The 27,615-nt window shown below is 50.6% G+C and overlaps 1 protein-coding gene across 1 annotated transcript in view; it reads left to right on the forward strand.

Moving 5' to 3' along the window:
* The window catches only part of LOC102247034 (sodium/potassium/calcium exchanger 4), a gene marked incomplete at its 5' end in the record, with an annotated part of 22,264 nt that extends 1,263 nt beyond the window's left edge, over positions 1-21,001 (forward strand). The window contains 6 exons of the mRNA XM_014536448.1: positions 1-49; positions 12,736-12,902; positions 16,054-16,168; positions 17,641-17,753; positions 18,186-18,251; positions 19,613-21,001. The exon at positions 1-49 is cut by the window's left edge and continues 19 nt beyond it. Of these exons, the coding sequence (XP_014391934.1) occupies positions 1-49; positions 12,736-12,902; positions 16,054-16,168; positions 17,641-17,753; positions 18,186-18,251; positions 19,613-19,765 (663 nt within the window). The remainder of the gene's footprint in view (positions 50-12,735; positions 12,903-16,053; positions 16,169-17,640; positions 17,754-18,185; positions 18,252-19,612) is intronic.
* Positions 21,002-27,615: the final 6,614 nt, after the last annotated feature.

A 27,615-nucleotide genomic window follows, 5' to 3' on the forward strand; every position in this document is an offset into this window, starting at 1 on the left:
GAGGCAGAGCCGGTGGAGGCCGCCTTCCTGTCCCCGTTCTCCGTGCCCGGTGAGTTCCCAGGGTGCGAGGCCCTCGGGCCGTGCTGTCCGGGGTTCTGCCAGGACACTCCTGCCCCCAACTCTGCCACATGCTTCATGTTGAACACAGAGGCTCTGTGTGGGATCCAGGGCTTCCTGGGGGTTTCTGGATTGGAGCCTCCAGGGCATGCTGGTCACACCTACCCAGGGATCTTCCTGAAACTCAAGGCCTGGTTCCCAAACCGAAACCAGCGGCCTGGAGTGAGGTCTGGGACTCAGCATTTCCAAGCCCTCTCTGTGTGTCCGGGGACTGGCCAGGTCAGGAACGCTGCTCCTGGCCAGCACCTCCCAGCCTCCTCTCTCCTGAAGGCCACACCCAGAGAGTGACGGGTGTCTCCTCACTCAGGTTGCAGAGGGCCCAGCACAGGGGCTTAGGCCCCCAAGACCTCCCTCTGCTGACCAGCGGCCGAGGGGATGGATGTGAGTCTCGGCCCTCACCTCACACCCCCGGCACGTCAGCGCACCTGCTGGGACCTGTGGGAGCACAGGGCATGCGCAGCCAGCTGGTCTGGTGGGCTTATGGTCACATTGTAGTCGGTGGGAGCTTGGTCCCTGGGTCTGGACACTGAGAGAAAGGGGGGTGATCTCCTCTACACCCCAGGAATGTATATGAGATTACCCATTTGGACACACGAGCAGGATCCTGCGGCGGGGACGGAGGCTGCCCCACCTCATGTATTTTAACTTTCGCATTCATAAGAGGACCACCGCCCTGGGCACCCCACACAGCCCGAGCCATCATATGGCCAGCACCGTCCTCTCCCGAGTCCACATGCGGCCTCGCACGGGGACTCTGGGCCGAGGTCACAGAAAGGCTTTCGGTTCTTTGGGGCCTGGAGCCCAGGTACCAGGGAGGGCCAGGCGGGGCTACAGCCACCATCCAGGACTGAGCCGTGCTGGCCCCGGTGGGACTGAGGTCCTACCATTCTTAGGTTCTGTCCTCCAGCCCCAGGAGGTGGGTGGCAGGTCCCCATTTTACAGACGTGGAGCCTGATGGGGCCTCAGCCACCACCTCCATGGGCCACTTCATCTGAACCCTGGTCCTGAGGCTGCCGCTGTCCAGGGCTCTGCAGGGACCCAGCGAAGGGACATGCCCGTGGCAGCTCTGATTCTGTAAAGTGAGGTGGCCACCCGTGAGGCCCACACGTCTCCGTTTCCTTGAAACCTCGAGTTTGGTGGGTTGGATGGGTTGGACCCAGGGCCAGCCCCCCCCCCCCCCCCCCCCCCCCCCGCCCCCGGGGGGGGGGGGGGGGGGGGGGGGGGGGGGGGGGGGGGGGGGGGGGGGGGGGGGGGCTGGGCGGGTTACCTCCTGGGGTGGGTGCTTAGAACGCTGCTATCTTACAAGGGCTGGGACCAGGAGCTCCCAGGGCCTCTGCCTCCCTGAGGCTTTCCGGGGGCCAGGGCTCCTGTTGCCATTGGTCCACCTTCCCCCTCAGGCCAGAGGTTCCAGGACATTCCTGGACCCGGCTCATGACGGGGCTGCGAGTTCCTGCCCAGTGTGTGTCCCTGCGGAAAGCTCCCTTTGTGCCCCTGCGGATGTGTTTCCAGGGGTTGCCCTTGGAAACCAGGAGTCACTTCCTCCTCCGCTTCCCCTGCTGGCCGTGAGAAGCAGGGGTGGGGATAGGACAGACAGCGGTGTGGCTGCTGCTTTAGGTGCACTTCCGTTTAGTCCTCGCAGCTGCCTCGTGAGGGAGGCGTTATCATTATCCCCATTTTACAGAGGGAAACTGAGGCTGGGAGGGGCTGTGAGACTTCCCGAGTCACACTGCCATTATGTGGGCAGCCTCTCTCCCGCCCTGAGCCTCCCGAGCTGTGAATGCCGGCACGGACTGGCCCACGGCAGTCACAGAGGGGGCATTCGAATGGCCTTAGTGGTCACATAGGGGACGGGTGAATGGCCTTAGATATACATGTACCCCGGACCTACAATATATTCAGCCCACTTCAGGGAGAACCTGGGGTGAATGTGTTTTTCAAAAATTCAGGCCCTTGGAGGTTCTTGAACAGCAACAGGAGGTAAAACTCACTGAGGGCTTACTGTGGACCAGGCCTGCCTCCCAGGTATCCACTCACCGCGTCCTCATGACGACCTAGCAGGTGGCTACTGTTACCATGACGCCACTTCCCAGGGGAAGACACTCAGGCACAGGGAGGTCTAGCTGCCCAGGGTCACACAGGAGGAAGGGGCAGAGCTGGGATTTGCACACTGACATTCTGACCCCCGGCGTGCTGAAGGGACAACACGTCACCAACCAATGGATGCTCTCGGCTCCTTTCCTTCGGAGCCGAAGTGCTTGCCTCCGTCCTGGCTTGTACACCTTGTGTCTGGGGTGAGTGAACCGTGTTGAACTGCATTGAATTATGGGCCCTTGGGACTGCACGTGCTCTTGTCAGACCTTGGATGGCAGCCCTAAATCTTGTCTTCCTTTGTGATAATAAAACTCAGCACAGGAAATCAGAAATTTCCGGAGTTTTAGGGCTTCTTCCTCTCACCCCACCGCCGTGTTCCTCAGTTCTCCAAAGCACCTGGCTCAGAGGAGAGAGGTACGTTTCGTGTCTCTAAACCCCGGGAGGGGGTCCTGCACAAATGGAACTCTAGAAAACTCCATGCACCGGGTCTTTCCTCTCAGCCCCTCAGCACATCGGGGGAAACGGGAGAAACTGCAGGTGCTGTGGGCTCATTTCCACGTGAAATGCCACACGCAGTTCCTGTCTGTTCCAGGCCCCCGGAGACACCCAGCACTTTATAGTGGAAATGACCTTGTTCTTGGCTTGGTGTCGGGAGCCATCGGAGTAATTGCGCGTTTGGTAGATTGGCTCCTAAGTCAAGGTCAGGGTCTCAAAGGCGCGACCTTGTGAATCAGTCACTGTGGCTCGCTGAAGTGCCAGCTTACAACCCAATTAGAACAACCGCTGGCTGAGCGTTTTTATTGGTGAATAGCAGCTTCATTGAGATATAATTCACCTACCATAAAGTCATATCTTTAAAGTATACATTCGAGGGGTTTTCACAAGGTTGTGTATTCACGAAGTTGTGCAACCATCACCACAATCAATTTCAGAACCACAATCATTCCACCCCCAAAAGAAACCCTCTACCCATTAGCAATTATTCCCAACCCCATCTCCTGGCAACCACTAAGCTACTTTAGATTTGTCAATTCTGGACATTTCATATAAATGGAATCATTCAACATATGGCCTTTCATGACTGGCTGCTACATAGCATGATGTTTGCAAGGTTTATCCGTGTTGTAGCATGTATCAGTGCTTCCTTTGTATGGCTGAATAATATATCTATTCATCAGCTCATGGAAATTTGGGTTCTTTCCACTTCCTGGCTATGAGTGGTTTGTAAAAACAGCTAATAGACCAGCGGTTCTCAACCTGTGGGTCGCGACCCCTTTGGCGACCGAACGACCCTTTCACAGGGGTCGCCTAAGACCATCCTGCATATCAGATATTTACATTACGATTCATAACAGTAGCAACATTACAGTTATGAAGTAGCAACGAAAATAATTTTATGGTTGGGTCACAACATGAGGAACTGTATTTAAAGGGCCAGAAGGTTGAGAACCATTGTAATAGAGCATAGTGGAGAAAGAGACTCAATATATATATATATTTTTAATCTAAATGAAAACAATTTTCCTCTGAGTTCCTTGTGGTTAGCAACAGTCTCTGAAGACTAGGATTAAAGGGGATCTTGGACATTTTTAGACCATTTATATTCCAAAGTGGGAAACTGAGGCCCAAAGAGGGGCAGGAGCTTGCCCAAGGGGCAGTCTCAACTAGACAGAACCAGGTACCTAGGGCCACCTGCCCTGGAATCCACTCCATGGCGCCCCCGCAGCCAGGCCAGAGCAGTGCAGGCTGGGAGGTGGGAGGTGAAGGGCCCAGGACTCCCATGCAGTGGACATGAGCTGGGTCCTGAAGCCTCCTCACCTGCCAACAACAGGAGCCCACACAAGCTGCCTCGAGCTAAAGAGGAACCTTTTTAAAAATACGGTTATAGGGCCGCGTTACGTCCCAAGAGCAGGGAAGCAGTTGGACTCGCTCGGGGCTGACTCGAGGCCTCAGTGGTGTCGAGCCTCATCCTGGCTCTTCATTTCTCCATCCGTGCCTGTCTCATCTGTCCCTTGGCTGCAGACTGACTGCAAATTCATGGTTGGTCCAGATGGCAGACTGGGGCCTCCACTGGCCCCAGACCGATGCATGACGCTTCCCGCCTCCTAACATCTCCCTGGTATTACATCTGAGGTCCAGAGTCCCGAGAGAGAAAATGCCATCAACCCAGACATCAGGTGTCCACCCCGGGCACGCAGCTGTGCTGGCCAGCATGGCTCTGGTGGCCCCTGGGAGAGTGGTTCTGAGGGAAGGGGGGCTGAGCACACACACGCCTCTAGCATTATGAGAAGATGAAGGATGTAGCCCATCTCCGATGCAGGAAGATGGAAGTACAGAGGCATAGGTGCCTTACACAGTCGTGGGAAGGGCACTGTAATGTCGGCACCGGCGTGGCACTGCCACCATGCCAGAACTAGGGGGCAGGGAGCCAGAATGCATCCAAACTGTTGAGTTCAAGAGCTCAACACCAGAGCTGTGAGCCGGGACCAGGAGGCCACTGCCACAGCTGTATCTTGACTCCCATAGCAACACGACTGGACAGTTCTGGGATGCTGGTCAGGCCTCCGGGATTGTCTAGTGCTTGGGCACGGATGCCCTGACTTAACAGGAATGCATCTGAAGCGGCCGAAAGGTAGCCTGGCCCTACCTCAATTCTCCTCTTCAAATCGGGGAATCTACTATGAATCCTGAACTTCAGCTGCAAGGGATTCTGGGAGATGCCTCTGCAGACACTAGTGAAGGAGGTTGGAATGAGGCTGCTGAAGGCCAGCTCAGCATGTCCACTCCCATGTTGTCATGCAGCCTGGAGAAAAGCAGTAACATTCTGCTCTCAGTTAGGTCTTAACAGATGACTTACCTTAGAGCAAACCTGGTCAGGGACCCATGTGGCTTCCGTCCCACAGTGAGGCAGAGGAGGGTCAGCCCCAGTTTGTAGCTTGGCAGACACATCCTTCATCAAGCGTTGCACTCCGCACCTTATGTTCAGTACTTAGGGTCTGACACAGCCCTGCTGAATGGCTGGCGTGGTCCCCACTTCAGGAAGGAGGAAGCGGGGGCTCAGGAAGCCACAGACAGGTGAGCAGATGCCACGGGCAGGGCTGGTACCCAGGCCTCCCTGACACCAAAGTGCTGTCCTCTGCCTGGTCGCAATGCTGACGTTGGCAAGAGGGCCCTCTGCTGATTTGGAACACCCGCTCTGGGATTCGGGGGTCGGCAGGAAGGAAGGGGGAGGGAGGAGGCCAGCTGCTGGGTCTGTGTGGTTTGCAAACCCAGGGACCCAGCAGCTCCACCCTGCCATGGCCAGTTTGCTGAGTGTTTAAGGCAGAGCGCCTGCCAGTGGGGTGGAGGAGCAGCAAGTGTTCTTGCCTCTTGGTGCAGCCACGTGGGAAACAGTCTGGCAGTTCCTCAAAGAGTTAAACATAGTCACTGCATGACACAGCAGTTCCCCCCCCACCCAGTTATCTATCCAAGAGAAATGAAATGCACACACAAAAACTTATACATGAATGTTCATAGCAGCCAAAAAGTAGAAACAATCCAGATATTCAGCAAGTGATAAATGGATAAATGAAACAAGGTATATCCATAAAGTGGATGATTCTTCATCCATAAAAGGGAAGGCAGGACTGATATATGCTGCAGCGTGGGTGCACTTTGCAGACATATGGTATTTGAAAGAAGCCAGACACAATGGAATGTCCAAAATAGGCAAGTCTATCGACACAGGTAGATGAGTGGTTACCAGAGTCTGAGTGAGGAGAGGGGATGGGGCAGGAAGCTTAATGGGCACGGGGGTTTTCCTGGAGGGTGATGAAAGTCTTCAGAATTACATAGTGGTGATAATTACACAGCTTTCTAATTTGCTAAAAACCATGTCTGTTTAAGCAGGTAAATTTGATGATATGTTAATTATATTGTTTTTAAATGGAGTTCATCTAGACTGGTGATTCTCAAAAAGTGGTTCTAAGACAATAGCATTACCAGGACCTGGGATCCTATTAGAAATTGCAAATTCTTGCCCCCCTCCCCCCAATTTCACCTGCCAAATCATTAGCTCTGGGGCTCTAACAGGCTCTCCAGGGGGGTTCCGATTTATATTCAGGTTTGAGAACCACTGGTCTGGAGCTATGCTCTCTAGATCACTCCTGCGTCCAGGGTCCGTGAGTATCTACTTGACCACGTCCAGTGACACATACATCCCCACACGCCTTAAGTTAACCACGCCCTTCATTGGACTGTCTAGTTAGTTGACTGTCCAAGTTAATTTGTTTGAAGTTTTTCACAAGCAACTGCATCTGTTCATAATTTATCCTTCACAATGATTAGTCATCTGTTGTGCTACAGTTCATTTTAAAGATTTTTTTTACATAATTAAATTGTCATTTTCCACTTCAAAAGAGAAATCTGAAAGCTTAGTGAAAGAACAATGGCAGCCCTTTTTCCTCTTGCTTATGTTTGCATGTTTCTCAGAGCCCATGATAGGAGCATTTCTCAGATGTCTCTGACATTGCACTTGAAGGAATGGATGGGGGGCAGAAGGGGCTCCTGGTGGTGTTGGGGCGATGTCCCTTGGTATAAACCTTGTTCCATCCCCCCAGTAGCCCCAGACCCTGTAATCATTGAAACCATGAATTAGTTCAGACTCTCTTAATGCTAGAGAAACCCGATTCAAGTAGGTGTAAGCCAGAGAGGTCCCAACTTTGTTCTTTTTTCAAGATGGGTTTGGCTATTCCAGTTCCCTTGCATTTTCATAATAATACTAGAATCAGCTTATCAATTTCTGCAAAAAAAAAAGTCAGCTGGAATTTTAATAGGGGTTATGTTGAATCTGTAGATCAGTTTGGGAAATATTTCCATCTTAACATTAAGTCTTTCGATCCCTGTACAGTATGTCTTCTCATGTATTTAATCCGTCTTGAACTTCCTTCAATGATGTTTGATAGTTTTCAGCATAGAAATCATGTACTTCTCTTGTTGCATTGATTCATAAACATTTTTTTCTTTTTGATGCTATGGTAAATTATCTCCTTAATTTCATTTTTGGATTATTCATTGCTATTGTATAGAAGTATACCTGAATTTTGTACATTGATCTTGTATCTTGCAACTTGGCTGAACTTCTTTTTAGTTGTAATTATTTTGTGTGTGTATTACTTGGAATTTTCTTTTATAAGATCATGCCAGCTACAAATAGGGATAGTTTCCCTTCTTTCTTTCTAATCTGAATTACTTTTACTTTTTTTTCTTGCCTAGTTTCCTCAGCTAAACCTTCCACACAATGTTGACCTGGTCTTTCAGTCTTTCATCATTAAGTATGATGTTAACTGTGGGTTCATTGTAGATGCCCTTTACCGAGTTGAGGAAATTATCTTCTATTTCTAGGTCATTGAGTATTTCATGATGAAAAGGCGTTAGATTTTGTCAAATGCCTTTTTTTGCCTCAATGGACATGATTGCAGTTTTGTCCTTTATTTTATTACCCTGGTATATTGGATGGGTTAAATTTCATATGCTGAGCCAAGCTTGTATTCCTGTGATAAGTCCCTCTTGGTCCAGGTGTATAATAATTTTTATATGTTATTTGATTCAGTTTACCAGAATTTTGTTAAGGATTTTTGCATCTTTAATCATAAGGGAGATTGGTCTTGCAGTTTTCTCTTCTCTTGGTGTCTGGCTTTGATATCAGTGTAACAGTGGCTTCATAGAGAGCACTTGGAAATGTTCCCTCTCCTTCTATCTTTTGGAAGAATATTTGAAGGATTCATGCTGATTCTCCTTTAAACATTTGGTAGAAATTAACATGAAGCCATCTGGTCCTGGCTTTACTTTAAAGGAAGTTTTTTTTATTACCATGTCAATCTCTTATTATAAATCTACCCAGCTTTTCTATCTTTTTTAGTCAGTTTGGGTAAGTTTCTGTCTTTGTAGAATTTTGTTGGTTGTACCTACGTTATCTAATTTCTTGGGCACAATTGTTCATCATATTCCTTAATAATTCGTTTTATTTCTGTGAGGTTCATGGTGATGACCCTCTTTCATTCCTGATTTTAGTCATTTGAGTCTTTTCTCTTTTTTTGCTTGGTCATTTTAGCTAAAGGTTTGTCAATTGTGTTGATCTTTTTAAACAACCAACTTCTAGTTTCATTGATTCTTTCATTTTTTAATTTTCCTTTTTCACTTATTTCCACTTCAGTCTTAATTATTTCCTTCTTTCTGTTTTCTTTGGATTCAGTTGCTCTACCATTTTTGTTTCTTGAGGAAGAAATTGGGTCGCTGGTTTAAGATCTTTAATATAGTCATTTGTAGCTATAAAGTTCTAAGTACTACTTTAACTACATCCCAAAAGTTTTGGTATGTGGTGTTTTCATTTTCATTCATCTCAAAGTATTTTCTAATTTCCCTTGTGATTTCTTCTTTGACCCATTGGTTATTAAGGAGTGTGTTATTTAATTTCCACATATTTGTGAATCTTCCAATTTCTCTTCTGTTACTGATTTCTAATTTCTTTCCATTGTGGAATGATTGTAGAACATACTAGGCATGATTTAAATCCTTTTAAACTTATTGATGCTTGTTTTATGATGTAACATCATTTAATCTGGAGAGGGTTCCATGTGAATTTGAGATGAGTGTGTATTCCTGAAAGTATATATTAATGTTTTCCATCAGATTTGTAAAGTTTTTGAGTTCTTCAAATGTTCTTCCTTCCCCTTATTCTCTCATGTGTATTCCTGAAAGTATATATTAATGTTTTCCGTCAGATTTGGAAAGTTTTTTAATATGAGTTCTTCAAATGTTCTTCCTTCCCCTTATTCTCTCTCGTCTCTGCCTGGCACCCTCATTATGCCTGTGTTGGCATGTTTGATGGTGTGCCATAGGCCTCTGAGACACAGTTCATTTCTTTTTATTCTTTTTCTTTCTGTTCCTGAGACAAGATAATCTCATTGACCTACTTCAAGGCTAATGATATTTTTCTTCTTCCTACTCAAATTTACTGTTGGGCCTCTCTCATGAATTTTTCATTTTAGTTATTGTGCTTTTCAATTCCAGAATCTTTTTTTGGCTCTTTTTCATACTCTTTACTTTTTTATTCTGATATTCTATGGTGATAAATTATTCTCATACTTTCCTTTCATTTTTAGGCATTTAAAAAACTTCTTTGTGCATACTTTAAAATATCCGATTTAAAGTCTTTGTCTAGTAAATCCAATGTCTTGAATTCCTCAGAGATAGTTCTTTATGACTGCTGTTTTTCCTGTGTATGGGCTGTACTTTCTTGTTTCTTTGCATGTCTCCTAAATTGTTGTTCTTATTGTTGTTGGAAACTGGGCATTTAAAATAATATAATTGGACAACTCTAGAAAACATACTCTTCTCCCTTCTAGTCTGCTTATTGTTACTATTTATTGTTGTCTTTTGTATGGTGACTTTTCTCAGATAATCCTGTAAAGCCTGTATTTTTTGTTGCGTGTGGCCACTGCAATGCCTGCTTAACCCAGTGTTTGAATCCAGTGAGTCTCCCAGTCGTCTCTGATGGGTTCTGTGTATTTGAGGGCAGATCTTCAACACTCAAGCAGGCCGTTTACAACCCCACCGCGGCCTTTACTTCTTGCTTGCTCAGAGCCTCGACGTTAGGTCAGGGTGAAAGCTCAGAGCATTCTCAAGCTTTTCCTGAGCATTCGAATAATCCTCGGCACAGCCCTACACGTGCTTGTGGTTTTCAGATTCCCAGAAATCCGTAGGAGCTTTGCGAAGCCTCTATAGATACCACATGCCCCAGCTTTTCCTTGTACGTGTTTTGGTTCACGTATTGTCTGTCCGGTTACCCACCACCTTCAGAAGCGTGATGCTCAGCAATGGCCTCTGATTGTTTCCAACAAATGCCCGAAGGAAAAGGCTATTCACGTTGGCTGAGCTCCGGTTCAGGTAAAAGGACACCCTTGGAAGCAGGATCTTCCAAGATTGCACCAGGCAGGTCAAGTAACGCCTGTTCTCTGGGAATGGACTCAGAAGGAGCTCCATCCTTCTCCTGCACCCTCCAGTGGGGTGCCAGGCTGCTGTCTTCAAGGCTTCTGCAGAGCTGGTGAGAGGGAATGGAAACAGGGCAAGTTAAAGCTCCACAGAGCTCGCTGTTCTTACTGAGATCCAGTCAGTATTCTTAAGGAGACACTCCCTGGATTGCTACAAGCCTTTGGGTAGTTTCCAGAGTTCTGAAAAGGGGCGATTGTGACCATTTTGGCCTGTGTTCTCACTGCCTCTGTGGAGCAGAGAATTTTCCTAGGTCCCCCCCTCCTCATTTCAGTGGCATCACCCACGCGCTGCATGTGCACACCGTACCCAGTGGCTTATCAAGCACACTACGCTTGTACTTGCGGTGTATGGAGGCTGTTTTTCCTTGGGTGAATCGTTTGTGGATTCCTTTGGTAGGAGCCAGTGAGGTCATACCCACCAGCCAGGACACCCACAATTTCGTCTTGCACCTGCCGCGGGCTGAGTATGTGACCTTGGAGCAAAGGAGCTGAAATTTCCAGAGTACCTACTGTGTGCCTACTGAGATCCTTCTGAGTCCATTCCCAGCTCTCCCTTTGCTGCGTGTTTCATGTACATGGTTGTATCATGTCCTTCCTGCAACAACCAAGAAAGAGATAAATGTTCCCATTGAACAGATGAAGAAACTACTTGGAAACTGGGCATTTAAAATAATATAATTGGACAACTCTAGAAAACATACTCTTCTCCCTTCTAGTCTGCTTATTGTTACTATTTATTGTTGTCTTTTGTATGGTGACTTTTCTCAGATAATCCTGTAAAGCCTGTATTTTTTGTTGCGTGTGGCCACTGCAATGCCTGCTTAACCCAGTGTTTGAATCCAGTGAGTCTCCCAGTCGTCTCTGATGGGTTCTGTGTATTTGAGGGCAGATCTTCAACACTCAAGCAGGCCGTTTACAACCCCACCGCGGCCTTTACTTCTTGCTTGCTCAGAGCCTTGACGTTAGGTCGGGGTGAAAGCTCAGAGCATTCTCAAGCTTTTCCTGAGCATTCGAATAATCCTCGGCACAGCCCTACACGTGCTTGTGGTTTTCAGATTCCCAGAAATCCGTAGGAGCTTTGCGAAGCCTCTATAGATACCACATGCCCCAGCTTTTCCTTGTACGTGTTTTGGTTCACGTATTGTCTGTCCGGTTACCCACCACCTTCAGAAGCGTGATGCTCAGCAATGGCCTCTGATTGTTTCCAACAAATGCCCGAAGGAAAAGGCTATTCACGTTGGCTGAGCTCCGGTTCAGGTAAAAGGACACCCTTGGAAGCAGGATCTTCCAAGATTGCACCAGGCAGGTCAAGTAACGCCTGTTCTCTGGGAATGGACTCAGAAGGAGCTCCATCCTTCTCCTGCACCCTCCAGTGGGGTGCCAGGCTGCTGTCTTCAAGGCTTCTGCAGAGCTGGTGAGAGGGAATGGAAACAGGGCAAGTTAAAGCTCCACAGAGCTCGCTGTTCTTACTGAGATCCAGTCAGTATTCTTAAGGAGACACTCCCTGGATTGCTACAAGCCTTTGGTTAGTTTCCAGAGTTCTGAAAAGGGTCGATTGTGACCATTTTGGCCGGTGTTCTCACTGCCTCTGTGGAGCAGAGAATTTTCCTAGGTCCCCCCTCTGCATTTCAGTGCATCACCCACGCGCTGGTTTTGAGCCTGCATGTGCACACCGTACCCAGTGGCTTATTAAGCACACTACGCTTGTACTTGCGGTGTATGGAGGCTGCTTTTCCTTGGGTGAATCGTTTGTGGATTCCCTTGGTAGGAGCCAGTGAGGTCATACCCGCCAGCCAGGACACCCACAATTTCGTCTTGCACCTGCCGCGGGCTGAGTATGTGACCTTGGAGCAAAGGAGCTGAAATGTCCAGAGTACCTACTGTGTGCCAGGCTGGGCTCTCCCTTTGCTGCGTGTTTTATGTACATGGAGTGTGTTACGTACATTGTATCATGTCCTTCCTGCAACAACCAAGAAAGAGATCATGTTCCCATTGAACAGATGAAGAAACTACTAAATACCAAGAACTTAGGGCTGTGCCTGGTACACAGAGCACATATTCCATGCATTGATTATTGTGTTGTTGTTACTGCAGCTGTTGTTTTCAGAGGAGGAAGTAGTTGATGAGATTTCTCCAGGCCATTTGAATGCCAACCCAGGTCTGTCTGATCCCAAAGCCCCTCCAAATTCCACATCCCCGTTCCCGCTACCCTGGGCAAGTCTGTTCCCACTGGGGGTCTCACTTTCCTTACTCTGAGGGATTTGGACTGACTGACGTTATTCGATCAACAAATACTTCGTGAATTGTGTTGCTGAGATCGCTTTTGGGGTGACCTGATGGAGGTATGTGATTCTGGGCGATCAGTTGCTCAGAGTCACTTTGGTAGCATTCTCTTGTTTGACTTGAAAAAATAGACGGACGGGTAGACGGACAGGCGTGTAACCCCCAGCGTGTGCTTCTCTCTCCTCCCTGCTTGCTCCGCCCTATCCCCCTGCAGAGGCGAGAGGGGACAAAGCCAAGTGGGTGTTCACCTGGCCGCTCATCTTCCTCCTGGGCGTCACCATCCCCAACTGCAGCAAGCCCCGCTGGGAGAAGTTCTTCATGGTCACCTTCCTCACCGCCACGCTGTGGATCGCCGTCTTCTCCTACCTAATGGTGTGGCTGGTGAGTGGCGGGAGCCGGGTGGACCGGACAGACAGCCCCTGCCCAGCACCTGCCAGAGGTGGGAGAGCCAACTCAGGCACTGCTGTGCCACTTTGGGCAAGCTGCCACCCTCCCTGACCTTGGCTTATTTCTCAGTGAGAAGGGGTAATGGCAGAGGTGCATGCTGCTGAGTTATGCACCAGGGATGCCCAGACAGATACAGTGTGGCACTTGCATGCAATGCAGGCACGGGGGGGGATGGAGATGAGCCTTTGCACCTGGCAGGATGGGCAGATAATATGACGGGGGTGGCGTGGACTGGAAGTCAAGGACTGGGCCTGATCCCTTGAAGATGTCACTGTGAAGAGCTCTAGAGGGCTCATCACTAGGCCCCCATCCTTTCCGAGGTCCCGGGGGAATGTGAGGGAAACTGGAGTCAGTGGGAGATGAATACAAGCAGCCCTTCTATGCCCCTTGCCAAGGGATGTTCCTGCCCCCCTTTCTGTGTTCAGGCACATGTATAAACTGTATATAAACTCTTTTAGTCCTCATAACGACCATTTTTATTATGCCCATTTTACAGATGAGGAAACTGAGGCGTAGAGATTGAGTAATTTGCCCAGTTACACAATTAGCATCTAGTACACAATTAGTTACATCATTAGTGAGTTCTAGGTTGGGATTAGAGCCCTGGTTTATTGTTCTCCTGAGTTTATAATCTCAACCCACTATCCTGAACTGCCTCTCAGTTTATTGCTAGAATTTTCAGTGCCATTTGGGCTGAAGTTTTGCAGGTGGAGAGGCCCTGGCATAGCTCCTGGGCAGCTCCCCCGGCCACGCATCACAGCTCTCCGTATAAACCTTCATTGGCTGGGCTGGGCCAAGAAGGACCCCCTGTAGGGTCTTTCCTTTCTTTTCCCTCCTCCATCTCTTCTTTTTCCTTCTCCTCCCTCTCCCCCTACCTCTTCCTCCTCCTCCTCCTCCACCTCCTCTCCCCTTCCTCCTCCTCCTGCCTGGGGAGGCCAGGAGCGCACAGAGCAGATGTGGTACAGGATGGCTGCATTTCTGTTGTGAAGCTCACCGTCAGCGTTCACTCTCCTCCTCACACCCAGTGCCGGCTGCAGGAAGGGCGAGCAAGTTTTGGTTTCGGGGCAGAAGGGCCACCGCTCCCTTAACCCGAGGGGAGCAGCGCGGTGGGGAAAGGTGGGCTGAGGGGGTCACATGGCAGCGGATTTGAACCCTAGTTGTGCCACTTAGATTCCATGAGACTTAGGGAGGTGGCCAACTTCTCTGAACCATGGCCCCCTCTCCAAAACGGGGAAGGTCCTCGCTGTCTGACAAGGTGACTGGGGGAAGGAGAACGCTCTGCGCAGGCGCCATGCTCTGAGCTGGCAGCAGAGAAAAGTGCTCATAACTGTGGGAATCAGCTGCTTGCACCATGAGACACAGCCAACACGGCTGCTCCATGCTTGGTCAGATGCAGGCAAAATAGATGCTGGTGTGTGTGTGTGTGTGTGTGTGTGTGTGTGTGTGTGTGTGTGTGTGCGCGCGCACGCACGCACCTGTGTGCATGTGTGTGTGCACCTGTGTGCATGTGTGTGCGTGTGTGTGCACACACGCACCTGTGTGCATGTGTGCTAATGTGTATGTGTGTTTGTGCTCGTGTGTGCGCCTGTGTCAGCCCATCTTTACATTTGATTTTTAAAAAATCCAGTGATATCTCTTACTAAAATGCATTCCCAAAACAACATTGCAGTTTTAAAAAAAAAATAGATTTCATGATATTTGAGTGGGTATGAGAATTAGGGAAGATGAAATTAACAAATGTGTAAATTTTTTCTCTAATTACTGAAAATAACAGTATTATTAAATCAGTTCTGCTAATTAGCAGTGAGTTTGGACACTTAGTAACTACCACCCCCACTTCTTTTTTTTTAATTAAATCTTTATTGTTGAAAGTATCACATATGTCCCCTCTCCCCCCCATTGGCCCCTTCTAGCCGGCCCCACCCCCACGTCTTAAAGCAGAGTCTGAGCAAACGGCCTGGCAGGAGTCCGAGGACCCTCCTTGCTCAGGCCTCTCCCTGTGGCTGTGAACTCCAGCTGACCCCCGTGTAGGGGAATTTCTACTACAGACAAGAGTGGAGTGCCAGGGATAAGCCTACTTCCTTTTTTTAATCCTCACCTGAGGATATATATTTTTTATTGATTTTTTTCTTTTTTAGAGAGAGAAATAACAATGTGAGAGAGAAACATCAATGTGAGTGAGCAGCTCACATTGCCTCCCAAACACACCCCAACCGGAGATCAAACCTGAAACCTGGGGATGTGCCCTGACCGAGAATCAAACCCATGACCTTTTGGTGTACAGATGATGCTCCAACCAACTGAGCCATCCGGCCAGGGCCGCATGTTAGCCTAATTTCCACCCAAGCAAGACATGCCAGCCCTTTGGGGGAAACAAATTATTGACCGTGTCAAAATGCAGGGACATTCTAAATGGATCGTCCCGGCTGGCACCCTGGCACAGCTGGGGAGACTGAGGACAAGGGAAGACGGAGCATCTGGGAGGATAGGAGGTCCCGGGGCTGGGTCCAGGCCAAAGTGACAGTTGGTAGCATCTTCGCTCCTGAACACCTGGACGGAGGGTACACACACGCACGCGCACGCACACACACACGTGCACGCGCACACACACACCCTTCCTCCCTTAGTCCTTCCATCCTTCAAGTTCTTAGCCAGGTAGTAAGATGATTGGAGAAAGAAAATGGAGGCATCCCAGGAATCAAAGATAACCCAGGCTCCTGTGTGTATGATGTCTGGTGTGACCTTAAAAACACACCAGCCACAGCCTGCTGTGCTTGGGAAGACCGTCATGGCCACGCGGTTAAGCCCCGGTGGGTCAGCCCTCCTCAGCGTGTCTCTTCTTGCACAGCTCGAGCAGGCCGGTCAGTGTGTGCTCTGCCCTGCGCTCTGAGGAAAGGAGGTCCCGCCACCCTGGTGACGCTCCCCAAAATGCATATTACTCCTATAATGGGGTAGGGGGGAGGCGGGAAGAACACTCATAAGATGTTTTTGAAACAAAACCCTATTCCGGGTTTTTTCATTGGCCACAGCAGGACTGTGTTCAAGTGAAAAGCACTCAGGATAAGCAACGCCCCCCCTTCTGCAGGTGACTATTATCGGGTACACGTTTGGGATCCCCGACGTCATCATGGGCATCACTTTCCTGGCGGCGGGCACGAGCGTTCCAGACTGCATGGCCAGCTTAATCGTGGCGAGACAAGGTACCCATCGCGTCTCGGCCCCCGCGCCATCCGCATCACCATGCGGCCCCTCACCCCCGCCCCCGCGACAGTTCACAGCTCTTAGGACGTGCAGTTCAGCTCAGCCGTGGAGGAAACTGTGACGTCTGGAAAGCACGAGTCGGGCTCCACCCGAGGGGAGAATGCTCCCGGGATGAACTCCAGGCCTCGAGGCACATCTGTGTGCGTGCAGTTCTGTGAAAATGAACTTGTTCTCAAATCCCTAATGTGAGCTTGCACAGGGCTGAAGCCCAGACTTCTTCTTTTTTTTAAAAAAATTTTTTAATTGATTTCAGCAAGAGGAAGGGAGAGGGAGAGATAGAAACATCAATGATGAGGGAGAATCATTGATCGGCTGCCTCCTGCACGCCCCCTACTGGGGATCGAGCCCACGTGACCTCCTGGTTCATAGGTCGATGCTCAACCACTGAGCCACGCCTGCCGGGGTAAAAGCCCAGACTTCTAGCAAGCGAGGTAGTAACGAGGAATGTTCTGGTCCCAGGAAGGCAGGGTGGGGGTGTCCTATACCACTAGCTGTTTTCCTCTGCTTCTTCGAAGTTCTAGAATTTGTACAGTGTTTTGGCTCATTTGGTCCTTTTTCTTGGGGCTTACCCAGCGGCGTGGGCTGAGCCAGGTGAGCAGGACCTGCGTGCTCTTTGCGGGCAGGACCAAAGAGCCAGCCTTTGTTTACCGCTGCTTTCCAGCTCAGACCCCCACAGGTCTCCCTCCATGGATGAAAGTTTGCAAGTATGGGGGGCGGGAGTGTGAATATGGAGTGAAATCTCAGAGCAGACAGGGGAGGAGAGAGGCGCCCAGCGGGGAGGTTGGCCCTGGAGAGAGGGAAAGTGGGTCGTGCGTTCCTCACCTTTGGAAGCCAGCGCTGCCAGAGATTCTCCAAGGGCAGCCTGTGCAGCGCAGGCAGCCGGCCAAGCCTGAGAGGCCTCGCCCTCTCCTCCCACCCTCGTTACACCTCCCACCTGGCCGGCTGGTGCCTGCCCCCTCGCTGGGGGCTGCGAGGGAGCGTCTGTCCCAGGCCCCTGTCTTTGGCTTGTAGATGACCATCTTCAGATCCCCGTGACGTTCTCCCTGCGCTGTCTGTGTCCACGTTTCCCCTTTTCCTAAGGAACCAGTCATATTGGATTAGGGCCCACCCTCGTGGCCTCACTTTGGTTATCTCTGCAAAGACCCTGTCTATAAACCATTCCCATTCTGAGGCCCTAGGGGTGAGGACTCCAACATATGAACCTTGGGGGTCACCATTCAGCCCATCCCAGGCCCCTGTGGGCTTCCGGAGGGAGTGGGCCTTGGATCTCAGAAAAAGGGTTTAGAAACGTGGGGTCTGTGAAGAAGGCATTCCTGTTAGGGGACGGCTCTGATAGAGCAGTTCAGGGGAAGAACAGGGATTTCCCGTGACCTGCTCCTGGCGAATGACACGTGGCCCTTGCCCCCTCCAGGCCTTGGCGACATGGCGGTCTCTAACACCATAGGGAGCAACGTGTTCGACATCCTCGTGGGACTCGGCATACCGTGGGGTCTGCAGACCATGGTTATCAATTATGGATCCACAGTAAGTTCCTCGCGCCTCCTCAGCAAGCGAGCCAGACGCCAGGCACGTGCGTGTCACGGGAATGATGGTGCCGTAGGCCTTTCCCAGCCGGGGGCTCTGGGAGCCACACTCCCCGCTTCTCCTTGGCACCCCAGCACCCACTTTCCACGAAGGCTTCCAGAGCAGCCTGAGGGGTGCCTGCAGGGGAAGCCCCGTGAGCCCAGCCCTCCTCGGTGCTTCTGCCCCGTATCTCAGCCCCTGCCGGGCCTGTCCCCTCCTGGTCCTTTCCTCAGACAAGCAGAGTCCAGACTTGAACCCACAGTTAGCTGGTGGTCCACGGCCACCTGCTCACCGGGAACAGGCTTTCCAGGTGGGGGAGGGAGGGAGCGGGGCTTGCAGATGGGCGGGCCCTGAGCAGCCCGGAGAGTCAGGCCTGTGTTTGTTTCTCTGCAGGTGAAGATCAACAGCCGGGGCCTGGTCTACTCCGTGGTGTTGTTGCTGGGCTCCGTGGCGCTCACCGTGAGTTTTTACATTAAAAAAAAAAGCCTCGTGCTTCGTTGCATCGGATCTACCCGGTCACTATGTGTCTCTGAAACCCCTCTTTCTTCCCCCCTGGCAGTGAGGGGCAAAGCTGAGGAAACAGAGAAATTCAGATACCCCAGACACAATCCGTGCCAATAATGTTGGAAACTGCCCTGGTTGGTGTTGCTCAGTGGTTAGAGTGTCGGCCCATGCATGGGGTGTGATCTCTGGTCAAGGGCACGTACCTGGGTTGCAGATTCTATCCCCGGCCCCACTCAGGGCTTGTGCAGGAGGCAACCAGTCGATGTGTCTCTCTCACATCGATGTTTCTCTCGCTCTCCCTCCTTTGCTCTCTTCCCCTCTTTAAAAAGTCAAAAGAAAAAAAATATCCTCCGATGAGAATTGACAAAACAAAAATGAGAAGAACATTGGCACCCACCACTGCACTCTTCCCTGGACAGCTAAGAAGTCACCAGAGGAAAAGAAGTCGGTCTCTCCCTAGGAGAGACGTCCTCCCCCAGCTCGTCGGATGGGGGCATGTGGCCGGGCCTGGGGACTGGCATGCAGTAAAACTCGGGTTTCTATACTCCATGTGCCCAGGACTGTGCTCAGCTCTTTATTTCTGCTGATTTGTCAGTCCTTACAAACACCGGGTGAAGAGAGCAAGGCTCAGGGGGCGAGTGACTTGCCCAAGGTCACGCGGTTAGGAAGTGGCAAAGTGGGTTGGAGCCCGGCGTGGTCTGTGTCTGTAGGGCCCGTGACATTGCTCTGATGCGGTGACTATGACCCCACCATGAAGAGCCTCGATTCTGGGGTCAGAGCGAAGGTAGTAAAAGGAGGTGTGGAGAGTCTGGGAAGAATTTAGAATGAGGGTGTGTTCCAAACTGTCCCTCAGAGAGAGAGACACACACACACGCACACGCACACGCACACGCACACGCACACACGTAGGAGGAGGTGGTCCAAGCTGAAGTTTGCCAGACTGTAGGCCAACAGCAGCCTTGGAAGTTTCGCTGAAGAGGGCCGAGGCTACCAAGTTCTGAAGCAAAGGGAGGACCTGGCGGAAGACCCTAGAGCTGATGCTAGAGAAGGTCTGGGTGGGGAGGGCCTGTTCCCTGAGGGCAGCTGGCGTGTGTCCCCCCAGGGCTGGGCCAGGGTCTTGCCTGGCCATGCACAAGTCTGAAGCCTGCAGGGCTTGTGCTGATCAAAGCAAGGCTATTCCGGGCAGCACCCCTGTGCTCCAGCCCACGCTGTGGGGGAAGTTGTGGGGTTCTGGCTTGTGTGTCGTTTCCCAGTACAAAGGCCTTTTGTATGTATCTCTCTGCCCCGAGCCCCACCCTCGCCCTCTCTCCCGCCAGGTCCTGGGCATCCATCTCAACAAATGGAGACTGGACTGGAAGCTGGGCGTCTACGTGCTGGTCCTCTACGCCATCTTCCTGTGCTTCTCCATCATGATCGAGTTTAACGTCTTCACCTTCGTCAACCTGCCGATGTGCCGAGAAGACGACTAAAGCCGAGCTCTGCCCGCTGGGAGCTGCTCTGGACACCGGCCTAGCGTCCTCCCCTCGCTCCCTCCCCCCACGAGTCCCCTGCGCTGGCAGCCACCGGCTGTCTTTTCTTACACTGGAAGGAAGAGCCATCATGGTCTTTGGCCACGGGCCCGGCTGCTGGGCATCCTCCTCTTCCTGGGAGTCAGTCCTGCCCTCCAGAAGGCGAGATGCAGGGGCCGCTATCTGAGCATCTTCGCAGCCCTGAGCTGCAGTCACAGGATGTGGCGCGTGTCCCATCTCTCGCGGGCACGTCGGTCAGAAGGACTTCTGGGTGCAGTTTGTCTTTCTGTTTCGCGGCATCCTGAGAAATGAGGTGGTCGGTGACGGCGAAGTCTCCTGGGGCAAGTGCAAAATGGGAATGTTGTCCTCAAGTGTCTCCTCTGGGCCAGAGGGGGGCGTTGCTTAGGCAGCTTTTGCTGCCAAGAGAGGAAGAGCCGCCGACTTCTGCTGGAGCAGGGGCCTCCCCTTGCCGGGGGTGCGGGGCTGTGATGGCAGACACCCCACCCCTTTTTCTAGACCAATTGGAAGAATGGAAACCGTTTTTTCAGGTTTGTTTATTGTTGTTTTTACAGCAGAAGCGAGAACACAAGAATGCAATATTCTTCTCCTTGTATTGATGCATTCAGAGAATGAGCAATGAAATATTAAACATGAAATGTCCTACAGACCATCATACTTGAAAAATATCATTCCATACAAAATGGGGACCAAAAAGGTAACATGGAAAACGGGTCCCGTGTGTGTGGTGGTGCATGGACGCTGACACGCTTGGTTTGGCGCTTGGGAAGGAGGGAGAGACTAACATCGAAACGGGTGCTGATTCAGACGCGGTGGAGCTCGTAGTTCACAGCCATACATTCCAGACCTTCCGTGGGACGCGCTGTCACTTTGGGTTTGTCATTTCCTTGTTAATGCCCGACTCTCAAAACCATCCTGTTGAAAGACCCAATGGTTTGTATGCCCAGCAAATCTCATAGCCCACTGAGCTGGAAGGAGTGTGCCAGCGCTCGGCTCACGACCAGAAGAGAGAGTTCCCGGAACCGGGACTGGGAGTGTTTGGAGCTAAGTTTCTTGAACCTTACAGTTTGCTACCCGTGAACGGCCAAGGGCGGGAGGCTGATTCAAAGATAGAAAAATATTAATTTCCGATCGCTTCCGAGCTCTCAAATATATATTAAAAAGGTTTATGAACACAAACCATTTGTGGTTTCTAAAATGAAAGCACAATTCACTTTGTATAGAGGTATTTTTATTTTTGTAATGTTTCTATCGCAGATGTCTGTCCGATTCGATGCACTTTTAACATTAAGCTATTTTGCACGGAAGACGTGAGTGGGAATCACCCGTAGTGGTGAGAGGAAGGGAGGTGTTTAGTGATGATTCACGTTGGTGATGGGGTGAAATCCAGTAGCTGATTCCTTCCGGAGACACAGCAGTTGTGACCCGAGGTGGGGCTTGGGGCTGTGCTCTTTAAGGCCTCTCGAATTTCAGCTGGAGGAAGTGTTCAAGCTTGTGTCCTTTAAGTGAGCGTGAGCCTACGCTGGGCCTGAACTCCGCCTCCAGGCTTCCCACCTGGATTTATAGCAGTGTTAGCAGCTACCCCACACGAAGGCTTCTCTTTTTGCTGTTTTACCTAGATATGGGGTTCCGTGGTCTTCAAGTTGAGGATAAAGGTGATTTTCCTAAGAAATTAGCTAAGTGGGAGGCCGGGGAGGCAATAGGTCATCATTATTAACTTAAGGTGCAAGGGGTGTCAGGGCCCCAGGGACACTCTGTCCTCTTAGCATAGCTGGCCTGGTCCCTCCGTCTTTACAGACTCATTGGGTTTCAAAGCACATCTGTCTCTATCTTTAATCTCTATCTTTAGTCTCAACCCCTTTCCCTCCCCTTCTCTCCCCGTGACATAAGTAGGGATTATTCTCCCTTTTAACAGAAAAATTAGTCTTGGAGAAGTGACTCTAGGTCAATGGCCAGGAAGTAGCAGAGCAGGGTCTGAACTCCAGATTGTCACCCACTCTGGCTCAGCCAGTCCAGTGGGGTGGCCATCCGGGGGAGTGGGGGTGTGGGCAGGCTGTGCAGGTGTGAGTATGTTTTTGCCCTCGTGGTTGGTTTTTATCATTTGAGTTAAAACTCCATCAGATATTTACTTGATTCCTGGGTGCCCCAGCTCATATCCTGGTATCTACCCCTATCCAACATCCCTACATTTTTCCTGAGAAAGGAAAATAGTTTCGGCTGCAAGGCACAGGCCACATGGCTCCAGAATGATATCCCTGCTGGTGTCACTGGTCTGAATGCGTGTTTCGTTTTCAAAAAACACATCCTAAGGACCGGCCTTAGCTCAGCAGAATCCTCTGAGATTATAAAGTACACTGTAGTTACTGTTTGAGACTAAAAATAATGTGTTTAATATGCAGAGCACTCCTGGTTAATTCTCTTTTGACTTTAATGTGCCAACGTCACTTCCTTAAAGGGTTGATGCACTTATTGTGCTTAGGAAACTATATATCCACTGTAGGTAAAAATGTCTCTTTTTAAAAATATTTTTCCATCACACGTTTAAAGAATTGCTTGATTAATTAGGCCTTCATTTTAAAATAATGCTTTTATCACCATGCAGGAATACTCCCTTTTCTCCCCAAAGCTAATTAGCATGGGGTAATTACACTGCTACAAAAATAGGCAATTAAAAAAATTAATTTAGCTCTTGTAATTGGGGGCAGGGGGCGCGCCAGAAAAAAAAACACAAACGATTGCACTCAGATAGGAAATGTCTGTAGAAGCAGGAGCAGGCGTTCCTTCTGATGTCTGGTTTGGAATTCGCCCTCACCAGCCCGAGCGTGGTCCGGGCGGAAGGTGTGTGGTATCTTGAGAACCTGGCCCTGAAGGAAAGTTCTGGGTGAGCTTCAGTGAGAGACTAATGGGTAAGGGTATTGGGCGGGGGGCGGGGGGACAGACTCCTCCAACCTTCCCATAAGCCGCCATCAGCTGGCCTCTGTGCTTCCTGTCCATGTGTCCGTCTGTCCGTCCATCGTGAGCACAGACCTTGCTGCCCTGGTGAGTTTCCATCTGCTCCTCCCACCACCTGTGGGGGCAGTCTCTCGCTCTGCCCGTCAATCCCCTGCCTTTGCAGACCCGAGCAGCTAAACCGGCCCGGTGTGCACATCACTCTAGAGCAGCCGTGTAGAAGCCGACCAGAGACCCCTCCTGGGCTGCCAGGCTCCAGGGCCTCTTCCCCTGGATGAGGATTTGAAAGACAGACCCGAGCAGCTGATCAGGCACTAGCCCGCGGAGTTAAACAGGCCTGGTGTGCACATCACTCTAGAGCAGCCGTGTAGACCCCGACCAGAGATCCCTCCTGGGCTGCCCGGCTCCAGGGCCTCTTCCCCTGGATGAGGATTTGAAAGCCTTGTAGCATCCGCAGAAGCCCAGCCCTCGGGGACACCGGAGTCACCCCCAGGCTGGGACCAGGGGGGAATGGGTCCTTCTTTCCTCCGGGTCGTTCTCTTCCCTGAGTCCTAGGGCCCCGCCCTGTCCTGAGGGTGGGGTGCACACAGGTGAGATGGACCGGGAGAGGGTGAGTTCCCTCCCTCCTGCCTCAGGTATGAAATGGACGGTGCTGGGCAGTGCGGGGTCTGCTGCCACATTTGGGGACTTTTCCCCGGGAGTCAGGGGGTGCGTAGCAGAGCCCTGCAGCTGGTGCTGGTGCCCCTCAGTGGGTGGTGCCCTCCCAGCCCCGATCCTGAGGGCACTTAGGGCTGGGCGTGGTCTCTCCCCTCCCACCCACCTCTCGTTCCCTCTCGCCATGACCCTCCCCGGCTGGAGGGGGCGGCTGGGCTGTGTACTAGTATGTGACGGGCTCCAGCAATTGCCTGTTGCTTGAAGACACCAAGAACTTGCCTGTTGGGGTGAAAATCGTCAGGGGATTGTTCCCATGTGCCGTGATGTAAATATCCCCAGTCCCTCTAGTGCAAGCATGTCAAACTCAAAGGCTAACATGGGCCAAATAAGCAAGGGTTAAGTGTATGTGGCCACAAGAAAACAAAAGCGTCAATTTTCATAGCAACGTAGGTTTATTTTGATAAAGACATGCTGAACACAAAGGGCTGAAGTAAATGAGTATCGTTAACAAAATAATAGAACATTTTAATAAAAATATTTTTTCTTGAACATTAACAGACACTGAATAACTGCACAAATTAATAAGCGTAACACAAATAAAACTATTTTTCTTGTTCTCTGAAAGCAAAATATTTCCTGTTGCGCACACCAAACAAGTCAGTCCAAGACTAATGACGTGGCCATCGGCTGCTAAAATATTCGCTGCTAGTATTAGTGGAGAGAAATGGTGCGCCTGCGGGTAAGGCGCGTAAGGGAAATGAATGCAACACGATTATAGTAATCAGTCATTAGCGAGCGTTGTAGTTCCTTATTAATAGTTATGTATAACAGGATATTGTAAAAATTAAGTTACAAAATTTCTATTAAAAGGGTTCTTACATACCGTTATGTTGGCTGGGCTGCAAAAATATGTGTTGTGGGCCACATGCGGGCCGCGAGTTTGACACGCTTGTTCTAGTGCCTCCAAACATGGTTTCCATGCCTGCCTTCCTCCCTTTCAGGCAGTTAGCAGATGCGTCCAGGGCATCTGAGATGGCCCACATCTTAGGAGCTTCATTGCCACATCGTGCCCATAGAACCTTCCAGAAGTTTCTGAAAATGCCCTCTGGGTGGTTCTTGGGTGGCAGGAAGTCATCATCTCCCACCCCAATGCCCTGCCTCCCTGGCCCCTCCCTTCCTCCCTCTCTCTCCCTGTGCATTCACCCAGAGCGCTGGGTCCACCACGTGTAAGCAACTACTCTCTCTGGCTTTGCACTCTGCACACCCCTCAAGGCTCCCTCAGCTCCTCAAAGCCTGGAGAAGGGCCCTCCAGCCCTCGGTAAATCTTCCTCCTGTCAGTCACGTGGGTCTCCATGGGCCCAGCCCTCAGGGCAAAGGACACACAGATTCTGCAGCTCACTTCGAGCTCCGCCTCTTGCCAACCTGGTGGGTCGGGGACCCCTGGGTTGTGCTGTAGAGAAGGCTCCCCAGAGGGCACGGTCTGCAGGGGTACAGATTTTCAAAAGGCATTTAGGTGGTTGTATTTGCTTCCTAATACAGAAAACTAAATTGGGGTGCTGGTTTTGCACTAACTTCAGGCCTGGTGGCCGAGAGAAGGCCCTGCCCGTCTCCGCTGCCCGGCCTTGGGGAGCTGGTGCTGCGTGAAGTCAGGAGAAGGGGCGCTTTTCTCCTCTTCAGCCTCCCAGGCGGAGCTGGTTTTTCTGTCACCACAGGGAACCCAGAGGAGTGGCCTTAGAGCAGCGGTTCTCAACCTGTGGGTCGCGACCCCTTTGGCGGTCGAATGACCCTTTCACAGGGGTCGCCTAAGACCATCCTGCATATCAGATATTTACATGACGATTCATAACAACAGCAACATTACAGTTATGAAGTAGCAACGAAAATCATTTTAAGGTTGGGTCACAACATGAGCAACTGTATTTAAAGGGCCAGAAGGTTGAGAACCACTGCCTTAGAGCTTTGAACTTTTATGGGGGTTCAGAGAATTCTAGCTTTTCAATGACAAATGGCTCCGGGTTCCATTCACCTCGGCTAAATCCTCGCACACTGCTGGGCTAGGGACTGGCTTTGCATCATCTTTTGTCCAAGTATCTCTAGGCTTCTCATCGCTTCTTAGTGTCAGTGTCTAGCGGCCGAGGTCCTGGAGCCTTCACCCTCTTCGTGGCAGGGCCTGAGAAATCCTCTCTCTGGTCTAGGAGAATGCCCGCTGCCTGAAGCCCTGGCACAGACGGGGTGGCGGGGTTGGGGGGCGGGTGCTACGAGAGTGGAAGACACTCCCTGTACCCAGGGGAGGGAAGTCCAGCGTGCCTGTGCGGACTTTCCTTTGGTAGATCGGTGGGTCTGGGTTGGCTGCTTCTTGGTTAAAAGCCTGATGGCAAATACAGGCATAACGCACACCTCTTCCCACCGTTGCCAGAATTCAAACAGTTGCTTTTTATGCAACATGTGGGTTGGGACTTTTCCACAGTCAAGGCCAACGAAACCCTTAATCCCGGAGAAAGTTTGTGCCCTGCCCACCCCACCGCTGGAGAACAATTTGTTTGAAGCTATCGAGAGAGTGTGTGTGCAACTAGAGCTTTTGCTTCTAGTTGCGTGGTTTGGAATAAAGGGAGGGTCCCGGGGAACAGGCCCCTGCCCGCTCCCACTTGGGATTCCCGGGTGTCCAGACGGACACGCAAGCCCCTTCAACAGAGGAGCGAGGCCTGTCCTCCCACCGAAGGTGGCTGGCGTGAGCAAGGCAGCTGCTTTTCCACATCAGATATTCTAATGGGTTTTTTTCTGGCCACAGGGGTACCACTGCCCTCACCCCCAGAGGTGCCCTTCTGAGCTGCAGGCCACTTCCTGGAGCTTCCCCCACATGGCTTGGACCAAGCATTTTGGGGGCCCAGTGGAGAGAGCTGTGGCTGAGCGTCTGTGGCCGGCTCTTGGGGAGTTTCCTCGGGGAACGGCTCGTCTGGACGGCTGGTGTCCAGTTCAGAGCACACGCTCCCTGGCAGGCGCCTTCTGCGTGTGTCTCCTGTCCAGCAGCTGCCAGCGGGAGTGGATGCTCAGTGTCTGAACACAAAGAGAGCTTTGATTACCTAGAGAGGAAAGAGGGCCACCAGCCAGATGGGGCCAGGCCCAGGAGCAGAGGCAGGAGCTGCCAAAGAGAGGGCCGGTGAGGAGAGGCCCGCATATCCCACATGCCCAGGAGGTGGGCTGGGCACCGTTTCTGCAGAGCCAGCCGTGTGACCTTCCTACGGCCTGGCCATGACCTACCCAATAGCAGGCAGATAGAGGCAGAGGGCTCTGTGTCCAGAAAGAACCCCTAAAAAACAGCCCAAACCAAGAACTTGCGGGGGTGGGGGCTCTTAGACATCACTTGAGTTCCCCACAAGACATCTCAGTATGCTGGGCTGAATGCTACCGTTTTTGTTCACTCTCATCTCGGACAGAGCAGGAGCAATGCGCTGAAAAGTTGTAAATAATCTATTTATCCCGCTATTTATTTTTCAATAACGTTTGACCTCCTGCACTGTGAATGCTCTGTGACATGAGCTTCTTAGTTTAATAAAACTGTCATTCAATGGGAATGAATTGATATTATTGGTTACCAAACACTGGCATGAGTCTGTTTTCATTGTGAAGATAAACCTAGAGTAAACATGAACTAAATCTTTATCAGAAACCTAGCAGTCAGTATTGTAACGCAATATATCGCCATCTGCACACCGTCAATAAAACAAATGAGCACACGTTGTTTTTCTCTATGTAGAGCTTCCGTTCGCGTTTTGCTAGGCATACATATTTGTGGTTTTTTTTGAAAGAATTATTTACACTGGAATAATAGCCATTTGAAACCATTTATATTTGCATACTGAGAAAAAAATAAACTTCAAAAGGATGAGGGTTGGAGCTTTTTAATGATAATGATTGGTAATGAATAAAACAAAGCAGAAATCTCATAACTTAGCCAGTGCAAATGGGTCCAGAATGACCCAACCCTTGACTACCTCATCAGGCCCCCTGTGGTCACACGGAAGGGCCCTGGGCCAAGCTATCGCCATCTTGAAATTCTTTTTTTAAAATATATTTTTATTGATTTCAGAGAGGGAGAGGGAAATAGAAACATTAATGATGAGAGAGAATTATTGATTGGCTGCCTCTTGCACACCCCACACTGGGGATTGAGCCTGCTACCTGGGCATGTG

The sequence above is a fragment of the Myotis brandtii genome, unplaced genomic scaffold (assembly GCF_000412655.1).
Source record: "Myotis brandtii unplaced genomic scaffold, ASM41265v1 scaffold1624, whole genome shotgun sequence".
Lineage (NCBI taxonomy): Eukaryota > Metazoa > Chordata > Mammalia > Chiroptera > Vespertilionidae > Myotis > Myotis brandtii.